This window comes from Cryptomeria japonica, chromosome 3, assembly GCF_030272615.1.
Source record: "Cryptomeria japonica chromosome 3, Sugi_1.0, whole genome shotgun sequence".
In the NCBI taxonomy this organism is placed as follows: domain Eukaryota; kingdom Viridiplantae; phylum Streptophyta; class Pinopsida; order Cupressales; family Cupressaceae; genus Cryptomeria; species Cryptomeria japonica.
The window spans coordinates 269156165-269169325 of NC_081407.1; the positions used below are offsets into that span (position 1 = coordinate 269156165).

Sequence of the window (13161 nt, forward strand, 5' to 3'; positions counted from 1 at the left end):
ATGTGGTCTCATTGACTGCATTGATTGGAGGATATGTACAAAATGGAATTGTTAGAAAGGCTTTACAAACTTTGAACTAATGCAATTCAACTCCCAGCGGTGGATGGGCATCGAGGTGGAAAGGAAATCAAAGGTCACAGGGGCCGATGGAAGGCTGGGAGTCATCGATTAGTCATGAACTATTCTCTGGCAGCAGTGCAGATTATTTTAGTTGCTTAAAAACAGAGGAACGAGGGGGGTTTCAAGCAGAATCGACCCAAGAAGAGGAGACTTGGGAGACAGCTGTGTTGGTGGTGCGTAAGAAAGTAAAAAGGAGATTGGAGTGGTTGCGAAGAGAGAAGAGGGAGACCTGCGTAACACACTGAGCAGAGGAAAGTTTGAATTGTGCAAGGAAAGAAAGAAGACTAAGGGCAAGAGTGATGTGTGAGAAAAGATGAGAGGGTGAAATAGAGAACTTGCGTGGAATAGGGATTACAGTCCAAGACAAACTTAACATTAATTGGCTGCATGGTCTGAGTTTATAAAGAGTTGCTTTGCACCAATTGGTATCAAAATTGTACAGATAGAAAGGCCACTGAGAGGCCAGGACTGTAAATATTGGGTTTGCACATTTGAAGAAATAAATTATATTTTATTGTTGTCTCTGTTACTGTCTTGAGTATTTTAAGTTTTGAAATCAAATGCTCGAGGGAGCACCTCTGCATCATATTCCTTTTGGAGCCCCTTCTTACTCTGTCATCTGAATTTCCTTCTGCCTGTGACTGAGAAATGATGCCATCCTGCCCGTATTGTAAAAAACTTTCAGCACTGTCCCTTCACTCAGGACAGTAAAAGCCTCATTCACAGCTGTGGAGGGATGTTCAGAGTCAGACACCCCATGCAGCTTTAAAAACCTTCATAACTGTTTGCAATCTGCAAAAAAGCCTTTATAATTTATGGAATATAAAAATCATAAATCAGATACGGATCAAAAAAAATCACAAATCAGACTGTAAAAATTGCATGTTTTTGATAAAACTTGGGCAAGTCACAGCAACTATACAGAACAGTACTAGCAAGGAAACCTTGAAGGATCAGCATGGTTTCATTTGACTCACAAGTAGCCCCAAGTCCATGTGAGTCTTCTAGCTAAGATTTTTATAAATTATTACCCAGTTTCCTGAAACCTTTTACTGTCGATCCAAATACTCAAAAATAGACTCTAGGCCAAAAAAAGCAAGGCTTGGCCGATTGTGTAATGAAAATAGTCCCAGACAAATTTAGCAAAATGTATAACTCTCAATCCTTGACCCCCAACAAAAGAAGGTCTATCCTCCATGCATATGGTACCAACAGGATGTTGAAGGTATTCAATTAAAAAAAAGTTATAAACCTTGAAGCCACTTTCTATTAGTTTTACTTCTTAGTTGATATTCTGTTATTCATGCAGAATCATTAATCCCATAAATTTTTATAGTGGTCTTTTCACAGTGCATTAGATTATATGATATAGCTTTTCAGGATTCAGCTACATACTCTTGGGTGAATCTAACTTGGCCCATGTTTAATGAGTTGTAACACAAGAACTCATCTCTCATGAGCATAGTTGAAAATCTCGGACTCGGCAAGCCAAAAATTTGGACTCAGACTCGGACTCGTGAAAGACTCGCGAAAGACTCGGCAAAAAAACCGTAGTTTTACAAAAAAAACATAAAGAAATTAATGCATTTAGAGAACATAAGTGCCATAATTGAAACATTACACATGTCATATGATCTACAAACATGCAATATTTGAAATTTCATCATTCATGGCAGCATATTCAAGTTTTGCAGCATATTCAAGTTTCAACTTTCAACTCTAAAATGTATAATACCATAATGGCAGCATAAGTATATAAATGTTCACAAAATTACATATAATGATATGTCCAAGTCCAACTCCAAATGTGAAAAACAACAATGTGAATGAACAAACCAAAGAGAAGACTACATCTTCCTCTTTGTATTTTTCCTAATATAGCTCAATTTTTCAGGCCTTGAGCTAGAAGTAGTAGCAGTGGGTGTTGTGGTATCTAAATGGTGAGATGATTCTTCTTCAAAGTCAAAGTCCTCATCTTTGTCCTCATCTTCATCCTCCATTTCATCCGATCTTGCTCCTTCTGCATCTTGTGCTGCTCCTCTCTCTATTTTTGCAATTTCTTCTTCGGTAAGGAGGACATCGTCACCATCATTTTGTTCATTCATGGTCCAATCACCATATGGATCAATTTCCAAGTCAATGGCCTCATGTGAAACACCCTCCACCTATCTAACTTGAAGGCGAAGGTTGTACCGAACAAAGACTAGATCATTGAGCCGCTTTTGTGACAATCTATTTCTCTTCTTTGTGTGAATGCTCTCAAATACACTCCAATTTCGTTCACACCCAGAAGCACTGCATGGCTGAGACAAAACACGGATAGCTATCTTTTGAAGATTAGGCATGTCAGCACCATAATTCTCCCACCATAAATCTACAAAAAACATTTAGAAATATTAGAATTGAGAAAACCTAGTTGTTGTTTTCCTCTCCTATCAATTGCTAGTTGTGATGAGAAGAGTCTCCCCTCTGCACTTTTGTAGATCTTGAACAATGAACATTTCCAAATTCAGAAATAGATACTCAAAGTGTCAAGCTCAAATTCAATAATGAACATTTCCGAATTCATAAATAAAGATAGAGCAATTGCAAATGTCAAATCTCACCTCCAACTTATCAAGAACCTTGTCTCTCAACTTGGGATCAGGTGTCATCTTATCAATGCATGTAATAACACCTGCCATGACCTCCTCATCAGCCCTAAATGAATCAGAGAAGTAGAATTTCAGGTTCAAAAAGTAGGCGAAGGCATGTATTGGTTGGTGGAGTTGGTTTGTCCACCTACGATCAATGATGCGCCAAAGGATTTCACATTTTATTGTATTTCTACGATAGTAATGTGAAATGGCCTCTTTGGCCCTATCCATGGCCTCATAAATGAAACCCATCGGCATGCCCTCTCCATCCACCATACGAAGAACCCTTACCAAAGGTTCTGTCACCTAAAAAAATGAAAACAAATTTTAAATTAGTACAAAATCAACCCCTAAAAAATAAAATCAGCAAATAGACAAGATTGTATAAACTTTACTTTTGTGTTTGTTACTTACCGTAGTCAACTCCTCTCCACTTTTATTGAACCCTTCATCAAAAACAATGCTCACAATCTTCTCTGCTTCAGGTCTTTTGGAGTATGCAGACCCCAACCAAGCATTTGACACAAACATCTGCTTAAGATGAGGAATGGCACTAAGAATGCTCTGCAAAGTGATGAAGTGGCTAGCAAATCGTGTCACTCCAGGTCGCACAAGGTCCTTGCCATTTGTGTGTTTTCTCATCAAAGCAAGCACCCAAGTATGGTTGTAGATGAATTTGGTGACACTTCTTGCATCTTCAACCACCTTCTTCACCCATCCAATCTTCCCAATGTCCTCTAGCACCAAGTCCAAGCAATGTGCAGCACAAGGACTCCATGTAATCGAAGGATGCCTCTCCATAAGCATTCTACCTGCAAATACATATGCAACTGCGTTGTCCGTGATAATTTGGACAACATTCTCAACTCCAACTTCCTGGACCACACCATCCAACAAATTACACAAAGTCTTTGCATTTTTTATTTCATTTGAGGCATCAACAGACTTTATGAATACCATTGCACCATTTGAAGCCACCAAGAAGTTGAGAAGAGTCCTATTCCATCCATCTATCCATCCATCAGATAAAATGCTGCATCCTTTTCTCTTCCAATACCTTTTTTGATCATCAACCACACCTTGTGTATTTTTCACAGCTTTCTCTAGCAATGGCCCACTGAAGTCATGACCTGTTGGGGCCTTAAACCCCTTACCCGCAACTATTACTGCATTAACAAAACCTTCCCAATACACATTGTTTGCTGCATTGAAAGATAGATTATTGTAAAACCAAAAGTTTGAAGCTGCTATCCGTGCTTGTTGATGCTTCTCTTTATTCCATCCTGTACCTTCAAGTGAAGGTTGTGCACCTAGAACATTGTGTGGTACAAAAAAATTAGGGTTTGATCTAACAGGAGTGCCACTAGCCTCACCCTCATTGTCACCAAAAGATGAAAGTGACTGACGACCCCGAGTGTGACCAATGGGACCCGAAGTGGACAATGTGGGATTCATTACAGCTGCCATGGCTTCTCTTGTTTTTTGCCTTTCTTCCTTATGCATATCATTCTCAGCAAGAATGGCCTTCATCTCTCTAATAATTTCAGGAGTTGATTTGGGGCATGCCTCCACACCATATCCAGGTATTTGTGCAAGGTGGTATTTTAATCTATTGATTCCACCAGTCATCCATTTTGTGCATTCGGTGCAAGTGACCTCCCCCTTTTTGCTTCCTGCAATCCCATATTTCCATGCTTTATCTCTTTGTCTTCCTGACCTTGGGGTTGCCCTTGGAGTTGAACTTGCCCTTGCTGCTTTAACATGAAAAAAAAAAATTCAGCAGGGTTTTATGGAAAATCAACAAAAAATATGACAATGAATCATTTGGAAAAAATAGCATTCAAAAACAAGAAAAAAAAATGATAAAATAACTTAGAAAAGAAAATAGAAAAAAATTTGGCAGCATATCCCCTTGTTTTTCAAGATTTTTTTGAGTTTCAAAACAATGAAATGATTCAAATGAAAAAAAAAGAAAGAGAAAAAATCCTTACCTAGATCTCTCTCTCTGATTTTTTCTTCTTCCCTCTACTCCTTCAAACCCTACAAACCTGCTAAAACCAAACAAAAATAAAAATGAAGTGAAAAACAAAAAAAAAGTCACTTTTAACCCATCACGTGCGTCTTTTCTGGGCCTACGAGTCCTTCCGAAAGACTCCCGAGTCCGAGCAAAAGACTCGTGCGAGTCCGTGGCGAGTCCGCGGCGAGTCGCCGAGTTTTAAAACTATGCTCATGAGCATGAATAGACCACTAGTTTTCAAATACTCTATCCACCTCTTTGATGCTATAAAGTTACTTAAATCCATTGGAATATGGACAAAGTAAATGAAAATATTGTTGTTAATTCATTAAAATCTGGACAGTTCTGTTAAATTGAAGTAATCTAATTTATCTATGTTGCCAAGGTATTTCTGCAATATGCAACCTTAAAATATATGGGACAGAAGAATAGGACTAATTTAATTGTTTTATACCCAACATTATCCCAATAGCTTTTTTCTATCAAATTAAAAATAATTTATATGAAGCTATACAAGATTTGAAATGGGAAATAAAATTTGTAAATTACGAGAAGTGATGGAATTTTAAGCAATCAAGAAAGGAACTATACCAATATCCATGAGCGATCAAAGCAGGTGAATTGGAACTCGGGGATACAACCTTGTAGACGTGATTAAAATAGGTCAATGGAACTCAGTAATAGATACAAGTATGATAGACAAGTGTTAGAGACAAGACATACCCTAACCCAAAAAACTGACAGTAGATTACTACCAAAGCCAGAGAGGGTAATCCAGAATTGGTATGCAATGCAGCTCACACCCCTATAAATGAAAGTGATATGGGTAGTGTAGTTTTACAGATTTGAAAAGAATTCATACAAAATTATTTCTAAGAGATGTTGAAACTGCAAATATCATTAAAAACATGCATGCAACTTGTAGAAGAATACAAGAATTCAAACGAATAGATTACTGAAAAAGTGTTTGGCAATCTCCAAGTAATTACAATGCTTTGGCAGGTTAATAAGAATGGACTCCCCCATGCCTAGTCTAGAATGGAAGGGTTGATACATAGGTATGAATGTTCTTTGAAACATCTCAAACATGGTAGTGATCATGACTACAATTTCTTCTCTTTTTGGAAAAGTTTTATAAAACTTAATTTACATTTTTTGCCCTCTGAATTATTTTACCAAATGATTTGAAGAAATGCATGCAAACTGTCTGACATAATGTCTTAGTATACATTTATGTAAAATATGAACATAGAGCTATCATGACAATTGTTTGACAAAATGGATCAGTAAATGTTGATACAAAATAAGGAAATTTGTATTCATATGCAAAGGCAGCTTTTCAAGAAGTATACTAGACCAGCTAAGCAACTCTAGCAGACATGCATGCAAAATGTTTTGGGGCAGCAAGGTATGTGAACTGTTTGACAGAATACCTCAAAGAAATGTGGTCTTGCAGCATTACCAGTAAATATTTATAAGCAAGTACGAATTTCAAGTTGTTGGAACAAGATATTATCACTTCTAGATTAAATATAATGCAATATCAGACAAGAGACATGGGACAATGCCTGCAGGTCTAGGGAAGGAGAACAAATGAACTACAAGTGAAACATATTTAGATGCATTTACAGGCTGAAATAGAATGGAAAAAGTCGTATGAATGCATTACCTACTCTTACAGGTCATGAGAAGATTTTCAACTTTTCAGTCAAGCAATATAAGCCATTGGAACAAACATTTTAATGCGTGCAGAGCATGGACAACATCTATTACATGTCTTTTACACCTCTCCACAGTAAAAACCCCTGGGCTGCATATGGAATGGGTAAGAGCAGAAGTGGATCAGTCGGCTACCAATACTTCTGAGAATAGGATAGGATCCCTACTGCCTACACCTCCATTTCCTTCTCCCTGGAAGACCAGGAAAGGTGAATTTTCTGGGTCATGAAGGTTCCCAGATGAACAAGCTGCTCAGGTCTGGTGCTTCAGATAGGAGAAGATAAGCTCACCTGAACCATGTTTGTTTCCAAATAAAACAACTAACCATTGTTGAAAGCATAAATGTATTTCTTCTAAATCTCTCCCATTATTGCCATCTAAGAGCAGCATGCAAGTACAACTCGAACCCTAACTGCCAACTGGAACCTACAGTCTACAGAGATTCTCAAGAATTCACAACCCCCGAGACCTTGTTTCCCCTGCCCAAGACCTTGCTTACCATGCGTTCTCTTAGCTTGATTTCTGTGAACGCCTCTGCACACCGTCTGAATGCCAAGCAAAAAAAAAATTATGCAACTTGTACATTGCATATTTATAAAATGATATATATGTAACAAATCCCAACGATTCCATTGGTCAGATAGCAAACATTTAATCACCCTTTAATAGTTTGGGCCTCCACTATAGTTCCAGCAGGCAGGAAATAATAAGGTGACTGCTTTAGTGGAGTTAAGGGGTCAGATTAAGGGGATGCGATAAGGGGAATTAAGCAGGCAGGGTATTCTTAGTCAAGAAAGGAAAGCTATTTCAAAAAAGATAGAAAACACGAAGAACATATAAACTAATAGTTCAAGCCTCCATGCATTTAAAATTTTCTATCATTCCAACTCCCAAAAATTCTTAGTGTCCCAATACTTTCCATTGGTCGGAGTGAGCCATATGGAAAACTCTATTTCTGCCAACTCAGCTTCCACAATTATGATTTACATGCTATTTTCTGCATGGTTTCATCTCCCTATCTTTATTTCCCCTAAAACAAATTTGCCATCACGCAGAGAGCAGCTCTCAACTCTCCAAATCAGGCCTTTCATTTTTCACAATAGCAAGTAGAATAATTCTCACCAACCATGTGCATTAGTAGTTGGTGGTACTATCAATGATTCCAGCTCCTTTCCCAATGATGGATTGCCCCATTCCTATTCCTATGGTAAACACACACTTTCCAACATCCGCTTTGCTAAATGTCTTTTCCAACAGAGATTTTGGCTATTCGTAAAGCATGATCCAATTTACGGTACTGGCATATCCAGGCCATCAATTAAAGTTTGCGGCAAAAGAATTAGATGCTTGGAAATGTAGTGCCACATATGAGATCACGATAAACAGCGCCACAATATTTTTTAAATTTTTTTATCACAAAAGTAATTTGAAGAGAGGCAAGGTCCTACCCCATTGTGAAGTGGGGAGCCTACCTATACAGTGTTGGACTATGAGAATATATTCTCATGCTCCAGGCGAATTTGTTTTACCCAAGTTAATTTCAGTCATAATTTTTTGACCGAAACCAATGCTGCCATGTAGGGGGCAACAATTTCAGGCAAATTTTAATTGTTTGAACCTTTTTGAGAGAAAACGTTTTGCCCAAAAACATTTAGTTGTTTCCATTCCAAAATATTAATGCATACATTATTTAAGAAATGAAAACTCAAAATACTATAGACTAAATATATATATACAGAACTTCAATGTGATACAAATTTCTTTTGTAGCTAAGGGCGGCAAAATGCAAAAGTAAGGCCATTCAGTCATATCATGTTGGTCCCCAGATTTGATTACCTAGTATGGCAGAGATTATCCCAAAGCTTCAACAGGGGGCACCCCTTTAATTAATTTCCAGAGACATTGGACTTTTCTCACCATACAGTTGTCTAGTAAGAGCATGAATGACAAGCTATTTGAGTTCTTAAAATTCAGAGTCCCTTAACAAGAAAACTGTATGTGTTACTTCCCAATATTCCCTCAAGTATAAAGTCTTTTAACAAAGGGACTCTATATGTTACTTCTCAATTTTGCCTCATGTATAAAACCTTATTAGTAGAATATATGCAGAAATTACACACCAGTGACTGACAAACTAGGAAATGCACATTTTGGCATGGAGAAGCAAGACAGACTAGAAAATGCACTTTTTGGCATGGAGAAGCAAGACAAACTAGGAAGTCCATATTTTGGCATGGAGAAGCAACCACATAATCAATGAGCAAGGGCAGCACACTGAAGATCAACCAATGAAATATATGATGCAGAAGAAGAAGACAGAGAAGAGATTTGCAGTCAAGCACAGAAGCTGTACCAGAAAATGATGCCTATTCTGACTGTCTTCAGAGCTACCAATAAGAGAGCTATCAGCCAGATAGATTGGCAAAGAATTTAGCAAGTTGATTTGGTTGCATACAAACTCTCATCAAGAGAGCAAAGTAGAAATTTCGTCGAATAGTCTGCCACCAGAAAAATAAGAGAGCAGATGCTGAGTGATTTTTTAAGCTCATCGGGGAGGCCTAGGGTTTCCTCAGTAAGATAAAATATGTTACTCAAGTTCCCTACTTGACAAATATGCAATGCATGTTATATTTCATACATCAAAAGCACATCTTGCTGAAAGAGCCCACAACGTCTTTCATATATCAATAGTAAATACTTATCTTATTTAATTGCCACTTTGATTCTATCATTTTCGATGCAATGCAATTGTCAATAAATAGGGATAAGGAATCATTCATATCTTGTTGATCTAAGAAAGGAAAACAACCGGGTTCATCACTAAAAGCATAAAAACACTGAACACATCTTACAAAAGAAATGCATACAGAGTTCATCAAATATTGTCAGTTTTGTGGAGACACCCAGGACAATGGCAACTTTTAAGCACCAAATTTGGACATTGTTGTATGATAAGTGGCACTTTCCCCGCAGATGCCATGTCATGTTTGCATAATATGTACAATATGGTTTTGTGATGGCGTTATGAGCAATTTAGCAATTGAAATTGGCAGATTCAAAGCAACATGCGCTTTAAGAAAATAAGAACAAGCCTGATAGCACAAGTTTTTTCAACGCTAGAAAGATTCATATAGCTTAAATAGATCAAATATATCCTTACCTGCCATTCGGATGTGTTGTGTGACCCACCTTTCATTGCAAAATTAAACCCTACCTTAAGTCTTCTTTTTAAGGAAAATTAGAACTAAAAATCAAAATAAGAAGTAAACTATGGGCACTTGAAATTAATAACACAGCCAACCAGCAAAGGCATGCATTTGTGATTAATCAATAGTTGACTCATTAAGAGATTTAGGTGTAACAAAAGGAGTGGAAGGTTAATAGCCAAAGCATATATAACATACTAATCCCAAAAGAAGGAAAAGAGAGAAAAAAGGAGATTCAGAACTCTCACATTCTAACTTGAATGGTATGAACAAGATTCTACATAAGGTAGGGATGCATTACAGACATGGAGTCAAGTTGAAGTTAGGCAATAGTGAAGAGAATGAGGTCGCAAATCGGCATTATTATTTTGTGAGGCGCCCCCTCCAAATCAGCAGTCACAATCTCCCAACATGCATTGATTGTGTTAAGTTGGAATATATACACTCCTTACTAGAATTCATAGTATGCAAGTTTGTAATCATTTTCTTAAGCTGTATTTTATAGCCTAAAAGATCATTAAAGCTTAAATTTTCTTTTAAGTGTAATCTCACTAGAATCATTACAAATTGATAAGATTTGGTGCTGAACCATCCATTTTTCCACACCATAACAATTAATCTTCTGTAACAAACCCAGATGTTAGCAATTCAATATTACAAGAGAATCAACTTTCTTCGTAAGGTGAAGGTATCTGAAAAAGTATGGCAAAGGTGTTAGGCTCACTTCAAAGTTTCCAAACAAAAGCATCCTACTAGCAACAAAGCATTCAGATTTCAAATTTAAAAATTAATACATAATAATAACTATTCTTAAGCCAAAGGAATACAGTCATTTGCAAACAGTATTCAAACACACTTAAAAAATGCAACAATCAATATGGATCACAACATATTCACACTTTTTCTGCTGGCAAACACAACCAAAGTAATAACACAAATAACATAGAAAACAGAAACCATAACAAAAAATCACTAATTCATTCCTCATCCACTTTCTTCTTCCTTTTCTTCTTTTTGCTTTTTTCCTTTTTAACTTTGATTCCTTTTCCATGCTTTTTCTTTGATTTTTTGAACTTGCTCTTTCCATCCGCATCACTTTGCATTCTTGAATGCCGTTTCCATTTTTCTTTGCTCTCTTTATTTCTAGAATTCTTACTATTAATTTTATCCGAAGCTGCAAGAGCAACATCAGTCCTGCTGGAAGATGGCATGCTTGGTCCAACAATACGCTGCTCCCAGTCCTCCTTTACTCGAACCTCTGAAGGCCCTGTCAAGGATGATTCCCCTGCAGAAGACATGAGGTAGGGACCTCGTTCATCCATCCGAGATCCTACAACTCCCCTACCTCGTTTGGCTCTGTGATTCACAACAATGTTTTCTTCAATCAGTTAAAATGAACATATCTCCAGTAATGGCCAGAGTAACACTGAACATTCTTATGAAACAATCCTCTAAAAACAATCATTGTGAGAAGACATGCTACAGAGTACAGACCTTGACCGTAAGAAGGCTTCAATTTCTTCATCACATAGGCCTTCATTCCTAAGGCCACAATGATGCATTTGGCAGTCATGTGCTGAATCATCTGAATCTATTGCATTCTCACAAACCTTTTTCCTCTTAGCTGAATAGTATTGCTCGTCTTCAGAACTGTCTGACAAATCAGAAGAATGAGAAATTTCTGAGCTACTGAACTCCTTTTTGCAGCCCTTGACCTCTTTAGAACTTGAATACGCTTTACACTTTGAATCCTGCATCCTATGCTCTGAACTCTCGGATGGCATATTTTTCTGATATTTAAATGATTGGTTCTGATGCATTCGTCACTCAAGTTCCAATTCCTTTTCCCAAAGGCGCCACATTTCATTTACATCTGCCATGCGGTTAGCTGCAATTGCATACAAACAAATATTGAAGACAAAGTTCAAACCAAAACCAAATTTGCTTTGATATAATGGAGCAAAAGAGAGTAGAAAATGCAAACAAATATCCAAGACAAAGTTCAAACCAAAACCAAATTTCATTTGATATAATGGAGCAAAAGAGAGTAGAAAAAAATAAATAAAGCATTGAGCTCGAAAAGCGTTATAAAATAGTACCTGAGAAATATAAGCAAGGTAATTCACTAACAAATCTTGCATTTATACACCATCAAACAACTTTTGGTTAAGTTATAGTCCCTTGATAAACTCAAAACAGTACTGCAGAAAAAGGAGATCAAACAAGCAACCTCGTTATATTTTCTTCTTCTTTTCACCCACTTATAGCCAACTTACGAAGAAAAGGGAACCTTAAGGATATAGTGAAATGTTATAAGAGGGTTCAAAAGGTAGACACACTGACACAGTTTGCAAATAAAACAAAGTTACGTAATCATCTGAAAACTGGACTTTATCTTGGTTCATAGTTCTGAATAATACAATTAGATCTGGTCAAAGACATATTATGCAACTAAGTTACTAATGATAGCTATGGAGAAAATAAAGTGCTTCAGTACAAGAAAGTGGATGCATATGGGTAAGAAGAATTATAGAGACAAAACCATGTCATAATTGAAAAATGGATTTATACTAACAGAAACAAAAAAAGGGTCTTTAATCAACATGAAACTGCTGCTCATACAATGGCAGACAAATACTCAAAACACAGCCATCCTTAAGGGCATCAGGTGAATGATGACAAACCTTGTTGGACACCACACACTGTTGCAGTTAGAAACTGTGAATTGGGTCGTCCTCGAACCTTTGGTTTGGCTAGATAAGCATGCACACCTTCTTTATCAGCTTGTAGTCGTAACATTTTTGCTTCCTCCATGATCGATGCTGCTAACTGTCTCTCAGTGTCAGGGTCCATAATGCATGCAAATGTAGTGTCTATACAAAAAGCTTCAGGTAATTTTAAAGATAAAGATCCATTTATCCTTTATGACTACCATTGCCACAGTTTCTCCACAAAAGGATCCTGCTTCAATTGAACCATCCAAATCAGTCTCAAAACTTTAGATAAAAAACCACACTACTTAAGTCATATAAACTTATAAAGACTGGAAGTTCTTTATTTCTACAAAGAAAATCCAAGAAACAAGATTCACTTGCCAAGGGCAAGGTAATTATGTTCACAATTTCACTCATGCTCGTGAATATACATAAGCATGTCTAATAATAAGTTCTCCACTAAATATTTGATTTATTAAGTTTATCAAGCACACAAAAGAGGGAGATTCATCCCTATCATTTTCACTCATCCTCTAGCACACAAATGCATGCACAGATAGAGGAAAGCAGATATAAACTTTAAGTTCTATTACCATTGGTATGGAATAGCATTCCTATTGTAAGAACAAGACAGAGAATATGAGATTTCAAAAGCAAGGAAGAATGCCACATGTTGCAATAGTTTTTACCTCAGCAAAGTAAAAATAAGCAGCAAAAAAACAACAATAGAATTGTGGCCTTACAAAACA

At 37.0% G+C, this 13161-nt stretch overlaps 1 protein-coding gene and 1 non-coding gene across 2 annotated transcripts; both read right to left on the reverse strand.

The window, feature by feature from the left end:
• Positions 1–1812: 1812 nt before the first annotated feature.
• On the reverse strand, positions 1813–9659 carry LOC131874086 (uncharacterized). Its single transcript, XM_059217320.1, has 4 exons — positions 9653–9659; positions 3171–4507; positions 2727–3062; positions 1813–2494 (listed from the first exon to the last, which is right to left on the reverse strand). Exons 1-4 carry the CDS (start codon positions 9657–9659, stop codon positions 2444–2446), a joined length of 1731 nt encoding a protein of 576 aa, XP_059073303.1. The 3' UTR covers positions 1813–2443.
• A 789-nt stretch (positions 9660–10448) lies between these two features.
• LOC131053331 (uncharacterized) lies at positions 10449–12617 on the reverse strand. The gene is made up of 3 exons (XR_009371976.1): positions 12383–12617; positions 11193–11586; positions 10449–11054 (listed from the first exon to the last, which is right to left on the reverse strand). It is a non-coding gene; the product is annotated as an uncharacterized LOC131053331 (transcript).
• Between the last annotated feature and the right edge of the window lie 544 nt (positions 12618–13161).

Excerpts from the sequence above, each read along its gene's own strand:
- LOC131874086 (XM_059217320.1), bottom strand. Across the intron at positions 3,063-3,170 it reads GTGGAGAGGAGTTGACTACG|GTGACAGAACCTTTGGTAAG; the intron begins GTAAGTAACAAA and ends TCATTTTTTTAG. Across the intron at positions 2,495-2,726 it reads AGGTTCTTGATAAGTTGGAG|ATTTATGGTGGGAGAATTAT; the intron begins GTGAGATTTGAC and ends TGTTTTTTGTAG.